This window comes from Nannospalax galili, unplaced genomic scaffold, assembly GCF_000622305.1.
Source record: "Nannospalax galili isolate Female #2095 unplaced genomic scaffold, S.galili_v1.0 scaffold529, whole genome shotgun sequence".
Classification (NCBI taxonomy): domain Eukaryota; kingdom Metazoa; phylum Chordata; class Mammalia; order Rodentia; family Spalacidae; genus Nannospalax; species Nannospalax galili.
In genome coordinates, this window is record NW_008360309.1 from 1,607,969 (window position 1) to 1,619,775 (window position 11,807).

General features: G+C 49.1%; 1 protein-coding gene across 2 annotated transcripts in view; it reads right to left on the minus strand.

Annotated features, from left to right (window-relative positions):
• The window catches only part of Rpl18a (ribosomal protein L18a), a 4,102-nt gene extending 1,539 nt beyond the window's left edge, over positions 1–2,563 (minus strand). The window contains exons 1-2 of one of the 2 annotated variants that reach the window (XM_017795992.2): positions 2,462–2,563; positions 144–259 (exon numbers count right to left, since the gene is read on the minus strand). In XM_017795992.2, coding sequence (XP_017651481.1) covers positions 144–259; positions 2,462–2,479 — 134 coding nt within the window. In that variant the 5' untranslated portion in view covers positions 2,480–2,563. Of the gene's footprint in view, positions 1–79; positions 260–2,461 lie in introns of both variants that reach the window. The other variant, XM_008824577.3, reaches the window with a different exon arrangement.
• Between the last annotated feature and the right edge of the window lie 9,244 nt (positions 2,564–11,807).

Sequence of the window (11,807 nt, forward strand, 5' to 3'; positions counted from 1 at the left end):
CGGGGGGGGGGGGGGGTGAGAGGAGAAGTAAAGCCTGGTGCCAGGGAGGGGCTTCCAGCCTTCCAGGAGCCCAGCTCACCTGCCCACAGTACACAATCTCCCCTGAAGACTTCTTCATCTTCTTCAGCTGTGACACGAAATACCAGAATCGGGACTTGGCCACTACGTGGTTGGGTGCAAAGATGCGCATGCGGTAGAGGGGTGGCGTGTGACACTTGGGGGTGGGTAGGCAGCGCCCCACCACCTTGTACTCGCGAAGCTGAAAGACAAGAGGCAGTGAGCCAGGTAGTAAGCCCCGCCACTGAACTGGCTCAGCAAACTTCCCTCAGTTACTCCATTTTGTTCAGAGCCATTTCAGCAGCAACTTTGCTCCACACCAAAAGCAAAAGGAGGGACAACCTTGGGCCTTGGAAAATTGCCCTAACCATGAATCATGGAATGTGCTAACCAGCTTTTTTTCGCTTCTGTAATCCGCTTGCTATCTTGGGACACCTTGACATAGGGCATAAGACCACCCTTGTTATCCTGTTATTGTATGACCACCTAGAAGTCATTTACCTTGACTGTCTTATTAGACTTATTATGGCTAAAACAGTTGGGTAGTTTTAAGGTCACAAAGTTGATTGCCAAGTTATATGACTGTATCACTGGTCTGTATAATGATTGGTTGTTGATTAATAGAGTCAAAATTCTGCTATGTTGTACAAACCTAATTGATTCACAAATGTCCTGTTTTAATAGTAATTCTGTAATCCTATAAAAACTCTGACCTGACAATCATCAGGACTGCTTCTCCCAAGATAGACAGCCTGGACGGGCGAAAATTAAAATTTACCTTGCTACTTTTCTTAAAGTGGTGTTGGTGATTTTTTAAGAACTCTGTCCTATAACAGCCACCAGATGGGGTAGGGCATGGAGGTGACCTGAGGCGTCCACGTGACAGATTACGCACCTCTCAGTCCCACCCTCTCCCACCCGGGCACACTGGCCAATCAAGGGCGCATGCAATCACAGGAGGAACAAAGTTCCAGTCCAGCCTGAGCTGCACAGAAAAGAGGGTCCAGGCCCAGCATGACTCTGCTGGGCACAGAGGTACACTGAACCAGGGTGACCCCCACCCAGGCTGCTGCCACCACCACCGATTGTCCTATCCACCTGCTGCTGAGGCTACACGCTCAGGCCCACAGTCACAGCCACTGCAGGATGGGCACTCTGTTCTGATACTGACACTACCTTACCTGTTTCCCCAGCTTCACATCCCTGCTCAGATTGGGGGGAGGGGTCACTGCCCAGTGCCAACTCCAGACCTTCGCTAGCTCTCCACTAAACCAAGGAGTACCCATGCCAAGACCTCACTTGTATAGGGTGAGGTCTACTTTCCTCATGCCTCACCCAATTACAGAGATACCACCCAATTACAGAGATACCACACACCTATAGTTTAAGAACAAAACAAAACAGGGCCCCATGCAGTCCAGGCTGGCCTCAAATTCACTTAGTAGGTGAGGATAAGCCTGAACTCCTGATCTTCCGCCTCCACCTCTCAGTGTGCTGACATGAGCTGCTAGAACCCAGGAACTAATTAATGTATGATAGGAAAACACTCTACCAATTGCATCCCAGCCCCCTTTTAATTTGATGCAAAGTAGTTGTGTTTCCTTTTTTCGTTTTGAGATGAGGTCTCCCTGTAGCCCCAGTGGCCAGGAACTCACCTTGCAGCCCAGGCCAACCCTGATCTCAAAGATCCACCTGCCTTTGCCTCCCCAACGCTAGGATTAAAAGTGTGCTCCACCTCGCCAGGAACTTATTTTTTACTTTTCCGTCTTTTTGAAACAGGGTCTCCCCGTAGCCCCAGCTCGCCTGGAACTGTGTAGACCAGGCTGGTCTCGAACAAAGAGATCCGCCTGCCTCTGCCTCCCAAGTGCTGAGATTAAAGGCGTGCGCCACCACACCTGGCTCCGGGAATTAGTTTTTGACACAGACCCTTAGTCTCTCTGAAACTCGGGGCACTCTCCGTGCCTCAGTTTCCCTAGTGATATGATCCCAACCGTGCGGCCTCGTGCCTGGCTTTTTTTTGTTTGTTTGTTTGTTCCCGGACAGATTCTTGACTACAAGTTCTGGAACCCGCGGAAATGTCTCTGAGACTCCCGCCCGTGCAGCGCGCCCACATCGAGGCGAGGCCGTCATCCGTTTGCGTTGGCCTCAGCTCCACGCTGGAGAATGAGCCCCCAGTCCCGGTCAGAACTGAGGCTGGGCCGCTGCGCTCCCGCCGCTCCCCGGACTCCGCTGCACACGCGGCCGCCGCCATGTTGGCCGCGAGGAGCCCCCGGCACTCGGGGAGCTGCGGCCGTGCCGAGTGAGCATATCCCGGCGGCCGTCCACGCCTCTAGCCAGGTCCGCAGTGCTGCGCCGCTCCGCTCACGCCGCGCCCCAGTCCCCCACCCGACCTTGGCCTCCTTACTGTGCCCGAGGCCTTCATTGCGCTCCCTCCGCGCTCGCCGCCACCCTCAAAAGGAAGCCCTGCCTTTCGCTCAGGCTCTCACCAAGGATTCTCTGCAGGAAGTCCCGCCCTGAAGATGCCGGGCGTCCATTGGCTGTCTGGCCTAGCGCTCAAAGAGCTTTGATTCTTCATTGGTTACAGTTCTGCCTCTTCCAGAAGCGACCTAGCGACCTACAACTCCTAGGAGGGAGGACGGCGTGCTTTACGACTTCCGCCGGGGCCGGAACGGAGAGGTGTCGCGCGCGGAATGCTGGGAGTTGTAGGTGTCTTGGTGGTCTCTAATCTGTCATCCAATAATCTATCCATCTATCATCTATCTACCATCTATTTAACTATCTAATTGGGTTTTTGGGGTTTTTTTTTTCGTCCTTTTTGAGACAGCGTCTCCTTGTAGCCCCAGCTGGCCTGGAACTCACTCTGTAGACCAGGCTGGCTTTGAACTCACAGAGATCCGCTGCCTCAGACTCCCGAGTGCTGGGATCGAAGGCGTCCGCCACCCGGCCTTAACCATCTAATTGTTGTGGTGTTTGAGTCAGTGACTTATTTAGCCAAGGCTGTCTTGGAACTCAAGGTAATCCTCCTGCCTCAGGCTCCCGAACGCTAGGATGATAGCCACGAGCCCCCCCCGCTCGGCCACGTTTCTATTGTCTTTTGAAGGATTTTGTCGCTTTATCTCTTAGCTTTAACTGTTCCCTGGGCAGGACCCCCTCATCGTGATCCGTCAGCAGGGCGCTTCCAGTGATGGCCGCTAGATGGCGCCAACCTTCCTGTGGATGGGCTCTGCACGCCTGTCCGCACCGGGAATTGATTTTAGGCTCAACCACACTGGGGCCTCGAGGAAACCATCCACAGTCTCCGTTTATAGGAACACTGTGAGATTTAGAAGTTGGGCGAGTAATGCATGCCTGTAGAACCTCAATAAGAAAACTGAGGCAGGAGGATCACGAGTTCCAGGCCAGCTTTTGCTACATAGTGAGCACCTGTCTGTCTAACATACGTAAAAAACATACGAGCGTGAGAGCGTGCACTGCGGAGGCTACGGTGCTGCAACTTTAGGTACTGGCACGCACTGGCCCGTGCCTCAGTTTCCCCAAGTTGTGGGAGTGGAGAATGGGGTGTAAAGATACTCTGTAAGACTCAGGGCAGAGTGTGGGGCGCAACCTAGATCCTGAGATGGGACAGGGGAGGGAAGTAGGGACGTAGGGACCCAGAGGCCCAGTCTTGGCCTTGGCCTGGGCTCTCTGTCTGCAGGGGGCAAGTTCACCTACCCCAGAGCTGGAAAGGACAGAGATGCAAAGAGGCGAATTTGGGTGCTGAAAGTTTGCTTCATGTTTTGTAGAAGTTCCCCAACCCCCGACCCTAGGCTGTCCTGGGCAGCGACAGGGTCAGAGTTTCCACATCTTCCTGCCCTGACCAATGAATGCCCCTATCCCCCTCGTTCCCCTATCTCCCCTCCCACCTATGAAGACTCCAGACCAGCACACTAGACCCACAGCAAGCTGATGCCCAGGCCACCTGTCACCACTGCTCAATCAGACCGGAAGTTCTAGGTTACCAGCCCGCTGCTGATCGGCCCTGTCTTTCTTTTCCTATTAGGAGCCCCTTTTTATTAATCTGGGAGGTCAGTCCGTACCCCAGATTTGATCCCTGCAAGTTACTAGACAGAGCTGTCCCCTGCTTGCTGACTCCCATCCCCAGCTCACCGAATCGCCCCTACGTATTTCAGGGCGGGGCGAGATTTCTTTGACCCTCAGTCCCTAAAATATTCCCAAACCTACTGCCTGGTACCTTGGGTTCTCAGACCTGCAATGGACATTTAAATTATTTGTTTTTTACCCGGGAATGGTGGCGTATGCCTTTAATCCCAGTACTGGGAAGATCTATCTGCCTCTGCCTGGGATTAAAGGTGAGGGCCACACAGCTGTCAATGGACTTTTTTTAGTCTTAGAATCCGAGGTGGATCCCAGGGCCTTGTACATGCTAAGCAAGGATTCTAGTCCCTGAGCTGCATTCCAGACCTCAGTATCTTTCCAGTTTTGTACATTATAGTGAGATTGAAGGAATATCTCATCCTACCTAGTTTGTTTTGGAACAGGGTCTACCTATGTGGCTTAGACTGGGCAGGAAGTTCCTCCTGCCTCAGCCTCCCCAGTGCTGGGATGACAGGGTGCACCCCATATCTAGATGGAAGCATTTTATATGATGAAATCTTATTTTATCTCGTTTTAAAGGCTAAAAAAGTCATGTAAGAAGTCTTTTGTATTCTGCAAATGTTGTGACAAAATACTTTTTTTGTTTTTAGACAGGGTCTCATGTAGGGTCTCAGGCTGGCCTTTGGCTCTATGTAGCTGAGGATGACCCAAAATGATTGTCCTGCCTTCGAATGCTGGGATGACAGGTGTGAGTGTTACCATATCTAGTCACAAATGGGATTTTAAAAAAGTTTGTTTCTGGGGTTGGAGAGATGGCTTAGCAGTTAAGAGCACTGACTGCTCTTGCAGAGAACCTGGGTTCAATTCCCAACACCCACATGGTGGCTAACAACTATCTGTAACTCCAGTTCCAGGGGATCCAACACCCTCTTCTGACCTCGGGTGTTGAAGGACACGGGTGCACCTACCTACATGCAGGCACACAAAATACAAATAAAATAAAAATAATAAAGCCAGGCATGGTGGCACATGCCTTTAATCCCAGTACTCGGGAGGCTGAGACAGGCAGATCTCTGTGAGTTCAAGGCCAGCCTGGTCTACATAGTGAGTTCCAGGACAGCTGGGGCTACAGGGAGACCCTGCTTCAAAAAGAAAAATAAATAAAAATAATAAAATATTTTTAAAAAAATTAAATAAAATATTTTTTTTTGGTCTTTTTGAAACAGGGTCTCCCTGTAGCCCCAGCTGTCCTGGAACTCACTAATGTAGACCAGGCTGGCCTTGAACTCAGAGATCCACCTGCCTCTGCCTCCCAAGTGCTGGGACTACAGGCATGTGCCACCACGCCCAGTTCTATTTTTAGTTTTTTATGTGTATACATGTGTTGCTTTAACTGCTGCATGAAGGTAGGTGCACCCCTGCCTTAAAATGCCTGAGGATGACAGAAGAGGCCATTGGATCCCCTGGAACTGGAGTTACGGACAGTTGTTAGCTGCCATGTGGGTGCTGGGATTAGAACCCGGTCTTCTGCAACAGCCAGTGTTCTTAACCACTGAGCAATCTCTCCAGCCCCAAAATAATTTTTTAAAAATTATTTATTATTTTTATGGTATGTGTTTGAGTGTATTGCCTTGCTTATTTGTAAGGGTACCTTTGTCATGCAATACCTGAGAAGGTCAGAAGAGGGCGTCGGATCCCATGGAACTGGAGTTAGGGATGGCTATTAGCCACCATGTGGGTGCTGGGAATTGAACCCAGATCCTCTGTAAGAGCAGACAGTGCTCTTAACTGCTGAGCCTTCTCTCCAACCCCAACCAAAATAATTTTTTAGAAAATAAAAAAATTTGTTTCATCTTCCAAATGTTTTCTGTTAGTACAAAATTAAAATGCATTATTTATTTATTTGTTTTTTTGACAAAAGATCACTCTGTAGACCCAGCTAGTCTGGAATGTACTTTAATGTTGAATTGTATTTCATTATAGTTAAAGAAACAAAAAGTCAGTTTGATATAATTAAATGTCATTTAACTTTTGTTTCTTTATTGTCTGACTTTTTTTGAGACAGGGTCTCCCTGTAGCCTCACCTGGCCTGGAACTCACTATGTAGACCAGGCTGACCTTGAACTCACAGAGATCTTCCCGCCTCTGCCTCTGGAGTGCAGAGATTAAAGACATGCACCACAATACCTGGATATATATATACATATAGTGCAGTGCCCACAGAGGTCAGAATATGTCAGATCCCCTGGAACTGGAGTTACGGATAGTTGTTAGCAGCCATGTGGGTGCTGGGAACAGAACCCAGGTCCACTGCAAGAGCAGCCAGTGCTCTTAACCACTGAGCCATCACTTCAGCCCTTTGTCTTATTTTTAAAAAGATGTTTTTTATTTATATTTTATGTGTATGAGTGTTTTGCCTACATGTACTACATGCATGCAATGCCTACGGAGGCCAGAAGAGGGTGTCAGATTCCCTTGAACTGGAATTATGGAGTTGCTCGCCACCATGTGGGAGCTGGGAACTGAACCTGGGTCCTCTGCAGGAGCAGCCAGTGCTTTTAACTGCTGAGCTGTCTCACCAACTGCATTTTTGGTCTTCCTGAGACAGGGTCTCACTGGGTAATTCTGACTGGCCTACATATCACTACGTAAATGGTGTTGACTTTGAACTTAGAGTAATCCCTTTTCTCCTGCCTCCTCATTGCTGGGATTGCCTACCTTAGTTGCTAAGTATTTTAATTACATTTATTTATTATTATTGGGGGGGACAAACATCTGGAGATCAGAGGACAACTTGCAGGAGTCAGCTCTCTATTTCCACCACATGGGACCAGAGGATCTAACTGGGTTGCCTGGTGGGAAGCCCCTTTACCCACTGACCCATCTTATTTGGCACCATTGAGATTCACCCTGTCCTTTTTCCTTTTATTTTGAGACAGGGTCTTACTATGTAGCCCAGGCTGACCTCAAACTTGCAATCTTCCTGCCTCAGACACCTGGGTAAAGCAAACTGTGTACTGGTGTGCGTGCCAGGACTTACAGGAGGTCAGAGGCCAGTTTACTGGAATCCATTCTTTCCACCATGTGGGTCCCAGGGATTGAACTGGCTTGGTGGCAGTTGTGGGGTTTTTTTTGTTTTTTGGTGTGGTTTTTTTTTTTTTTTTTCCAGTCTTTTTGAGAGAGGGTTTCCCTGCAGCTCCAGCTGGTCTGGAACTCGCTATGTAGACCAGGCTGGCCTTGAACTCATATCACAGGCATATACCACCATGCCTGGCTTCATGGCAGGTGTTTTTAACAGCTAAGTCATCTCTTCAGTTCCATTTCTCCTATTATGTGCTGCAGTTTAGATAAATGCAGCCCACAAGTTGAAGAGCAGGTCTTGGCCCATGCAGCTGGTGAGAGGCGCTGGGACCTTTAGGAGGCAGGGACTAGTGGAAGTGTGGTCTTTTTAGAATGTGCCCTTGAAGAGGGTGGACCCCAATCCCTTCTCTTTCTTTGCCTCCTCAAGGAGGCAAACAGCTTCCTGCACCTTGGAATGTTGCCCCCCAACAGTCTCCAAAACTAAGGATTAAAAGAAAGCTAAACCTTTTTTGTGTTTCAGGTGACTAGTCCGGTGTTTAACAAAACACCTGGTGTTATAGTCACCAAGAGCTGCTTAACACACTCTCCATGAGGCCGCACTTTGTGTTGAGGAAACATTTGTGCTTTGTTCTGTGGGTGGGAGGGTCATATCCTAAAATGCTGGAATGTTGCTACCATTTCAGGAAGGTGTCAGGTAGTGAGGCCAGGAGCTTGGCCCTGCTCTCACCTTCAGCTCATCCTCTGGGGGTGTTTAAGGACTTAAAAAAAATTTTTTTTTCAAGAATTTTTTGGGAAGATTTTTTTTTTTTTTTTTTTGTCTTTTTAAGTCACTGTTTCCCTGTAGACCCAGCTGGTCTGTAACTCACTATGTAGACCAGGCTGGCCTGCACTCACAGAGATCTGCCTGCCTCTGCCTCCCAAGTGCTGGCATTTAAAGGTGTGTGCCACCATGCAATCTTCTGTTTGATTTATTTAATTAATTAATTAATTTATTTTTTTGGTCTTTTTGAGACACGGCCTCCCTGTAGCCCTAGCTGATCTGGAACTCACTATGTAGACCAGGCTGGCCTTGAACTCACAGAGATCCACCTGCCTCTGCCTCCCAAGTGCTAGGACTAAAGGTGTGGGACACCACACCTGGTGATTTATTGTATTTTTTATTGCCTACATGTATGTCAGTGCACCAATGTGTACAATGCCCATAGAGGCCAGAAGAGGGCAACAGATCCCCTGGAACTGGAGTTATGAATGGTTGTTAGCAACCACATGGTAGCTGGGAACCAAACCCAGGTCCTCTGCAAGAGTAGCCAGCGCTTGGAACCATGAGCCATCTCTCCAGCCCCTTAGGAACTTTTGGATTGCAGTTTGCCCTTGTTGACATCTCAGTTTGTGGAAGCCTTAGGAACACGAGGCATTGAATAGCGGTACAGAAACTGCAGAGCTAGAAAGGCAGATGGGGTTCCATCTCCAGGGCTTACTGAGCATCTTCAAGGCCTGGGTTCCACCTGCACCTCCACAAAACTCAATCATCAACCAATTAATAGTCTGATCCATTTAAGTTGTTTCTGAGGGGGATGAAATCTGATTGTATTTGTTGGGTTGTTTCTGTTTTTATTTTTTAATATTTTATTTTTTTAATATTTCATTTTATTATTTTTAAATTTTTATTTATTATTTTTATTTTATGTGTATGAGTGTATTGCCTGCATGTATGTGAGTGCACCTGTGTCATGCAATGCCTCAGAGGTCAGAAGAGGGCTTCGGATTCCCCTGGAACTGGAGTTAAGGACGGTTCATAGCCACCATGCGGATGCTGGGAATTGAATCCGGGTACTCTGCAAGAGCAGTCAGAGCTCTTACCACTGAGCCATCTCTCCAGCCCCAATATTATTTTATTTTTATGTGTATGAGTGTACTGCCTCCATGCCTGTAAGTACACCCATGTCGGTGGAGGTCAGAAGAGGGCCTTGGACTCCCCTGGAATGCTAGCTACCATATACACGCTGGGAATTGAACCCTGGTCCTCTGCAAGAGCAACCAGTGCTCTTAACTGCTGAGCCATCTCTCCAGCCCCACCTGATTGTATTTGTGCAATTTGTCTTTTTGTCCAAATCATAGAACAACACAATTAGCAGAGAACTGAGCAACCCCTCCCCCGCCCCAGGGTGCTGATAAGTTCCTGTTGAAGTGTGAGGCAAATACCCTATAAAAAGAGAGCTTTGCTTTACTGAATGTTCCAAGGTTACAGGGACCACAGCACCTGCTTGCCATGTGAGTTAGGAAGGAAATAAGAGACTTAGGTCCCAGAGCCCCCAGCCATGGCACTGTCATGAATCTTTGGCCTCTGCTAGGCTCCACCTCACAACAGCCCCAATCTTGGAGAGTACAACTGGGGACCAAACTGGGCCCAGAAGCTGTGGGATATTCAACTACGCCAGGGCCAGGAAAAGGAGAGAAAACTAAAAATAAAAGCGTTTTTGTAATTTAGAAAATGTTTCTTAAATGTTTTTATGCTGCCAGGTGTGGTGGTACACTCCTTCAATCCCAGCACTCGGGAGGCAGAGGTAGGTGGAGCTCTGTGAGTTCAAGGCCAGCCTGGTCTACATAGTGACTCCAGGACAGCTGGGGCTACAGGGAGACCCTGCCAGGCCCCCCCTTCCCTAACTACGTAGGTCTCTCCTTCCAGCTGTGGGTCCCAAGGATCAAACTCAAGTCATCTGACTTGGCAACAAAACCTTTTTTCCCATTGAACTATGTCTGTCACTGGCCCCCCTTTCCATTTTTGCTTCTTTTTTAATGCTGGGGCAGGGTCTCATACAGCCCGGGCTGGTTTTGAACTGCCTACATCGCACAGAGGCTGACTCCTGACTTTGAAGTCCTGATCTTGTCTCCACCTTCCCAGTGGTGGGGTGACAGGTGTGCCACCACATTGTGGGCCTCGAACTTGCCCATTGTGGGTTTCATGGGGAAGTGGAGAGAGAGTGCAATGTCAGAAGCCATGAGAGGAAACGGCAGAGTCTACGGAGGATCCAAGACAAAGTGAGGCCTGCCCAGAGTCAGGGCCAGGAGAAGGGTACACTGGATGAGGTCAGGCACAGATGCTCGGATCAACAGGTGAGGGATCTGTTGGTGCAGTGAAATGAGGCAAATGGATTTCAAAATTAATTGGTTCCTGGGGCTGGAGAGATGGCTCAGCGGTTAATAACACTGGCTGTTCTTGCAGAAGACCTGGGTTCGAATCCCAGCACCCACATGGCAGCTGACAGCTGTCCATGACTCCAGTACCAGGGGATCCGACAGCGCCTTCTGACCTCCCCGGGCATTACACGACACGGGTGCATTTACCTACATGCAGGCAATACACACATACACTTAAATTAAAAATAATAAAATATATTCAAAATTAATTGGTTCCAACTTACCAATGGTGAACACTGAAGGGAACAAAAATGCCCATGATTGAGCAGCCAGCACTGTGCTCAAGGAAAAGAAATGGAAATTACCAGAATCAGCTGTTCTCTTCATCAGGCGTCCTGTGGAAGAAACACTTGGCTTAAGAGATGGGGCCAGGTGTGGTGGTGCACGCCTTTGATCCCACCACTTAGGAGGCAGAGGCAGGCAGATCTCTGTGAGTTCAAGACCAGCCTGGTCTACATAGCAAGCTCCAGGCCAGCTGGGGCTACAAGGAGACCCTGTCTCAAAAGAACCAATAATAACACTAATAATAATTACTAAGAGAAGAGATGGAACAGTGGGTAAAGGGGCTTGCTGTCAAGGCTGAAGGCCCGAGCTCCATCCCCAGGACCCATTTGAAGAAGGAGAAAACCCACTTCTGCAAGTTGTCCTCGATATCACATGCCCGAGATTCCAGCCTCGCTGCACCTCCAGGGCATGTGTAAGTAATTATTCACTCAACAAACAACAGCTGCATCTGAACCAAAACCAAGCAAAGGCAGAGAGGACAGAGTTCTAAGAGACAGATTTTATCCTTGGTCCGTGGGAGGTGTTTCAAGGTCCTGCAGTGGCTTGCAGGGGGCATAGTGCCAGGCTGGGTGGATCAGGGTTTGGGGCAGGACAGATCTCAGCTCCGTAGTGGTTTTTTTTTTTTTTGGCTCTTTTTGAGACAGGGTCCCCCTGTAGCCCCAGCTGTCCTGGAACTCACTATGTAGACCAGGCTGGCCTTGAGCTCACAGAGATCCGCCTGCCTCTGCCTCCTGAGTGCTGGGATTAAAGGCATGCGCCACCATGCCCAGCTTTTTTGGTCTTTTTTGAGACAGGATCTCCCGGTAGCCCCAGCTGTCCTGGAACTCTATGTAGACCAGGCTGGCCTTGAGCTCACAGAGATCAGCCTGCCTGTGCCTCCCGAGTGCTGGGATTAAAGGCACATGCCACCACGCCTGGCCTTGCTCCATAGTGTTTTAATAGGGAAAAGCCATGTCTAATTGGCGCAAGGCTGCAGGGTGTCAGAAACTCACAGCTGCTGAACTAAGAAGGCTGGGTGGCTGTCTAAGCTGTAGGCATTCCCCACAAAGCAAGAGAGCTGGGTATAGTGTCACCGTAGTCACCTGCCAGCC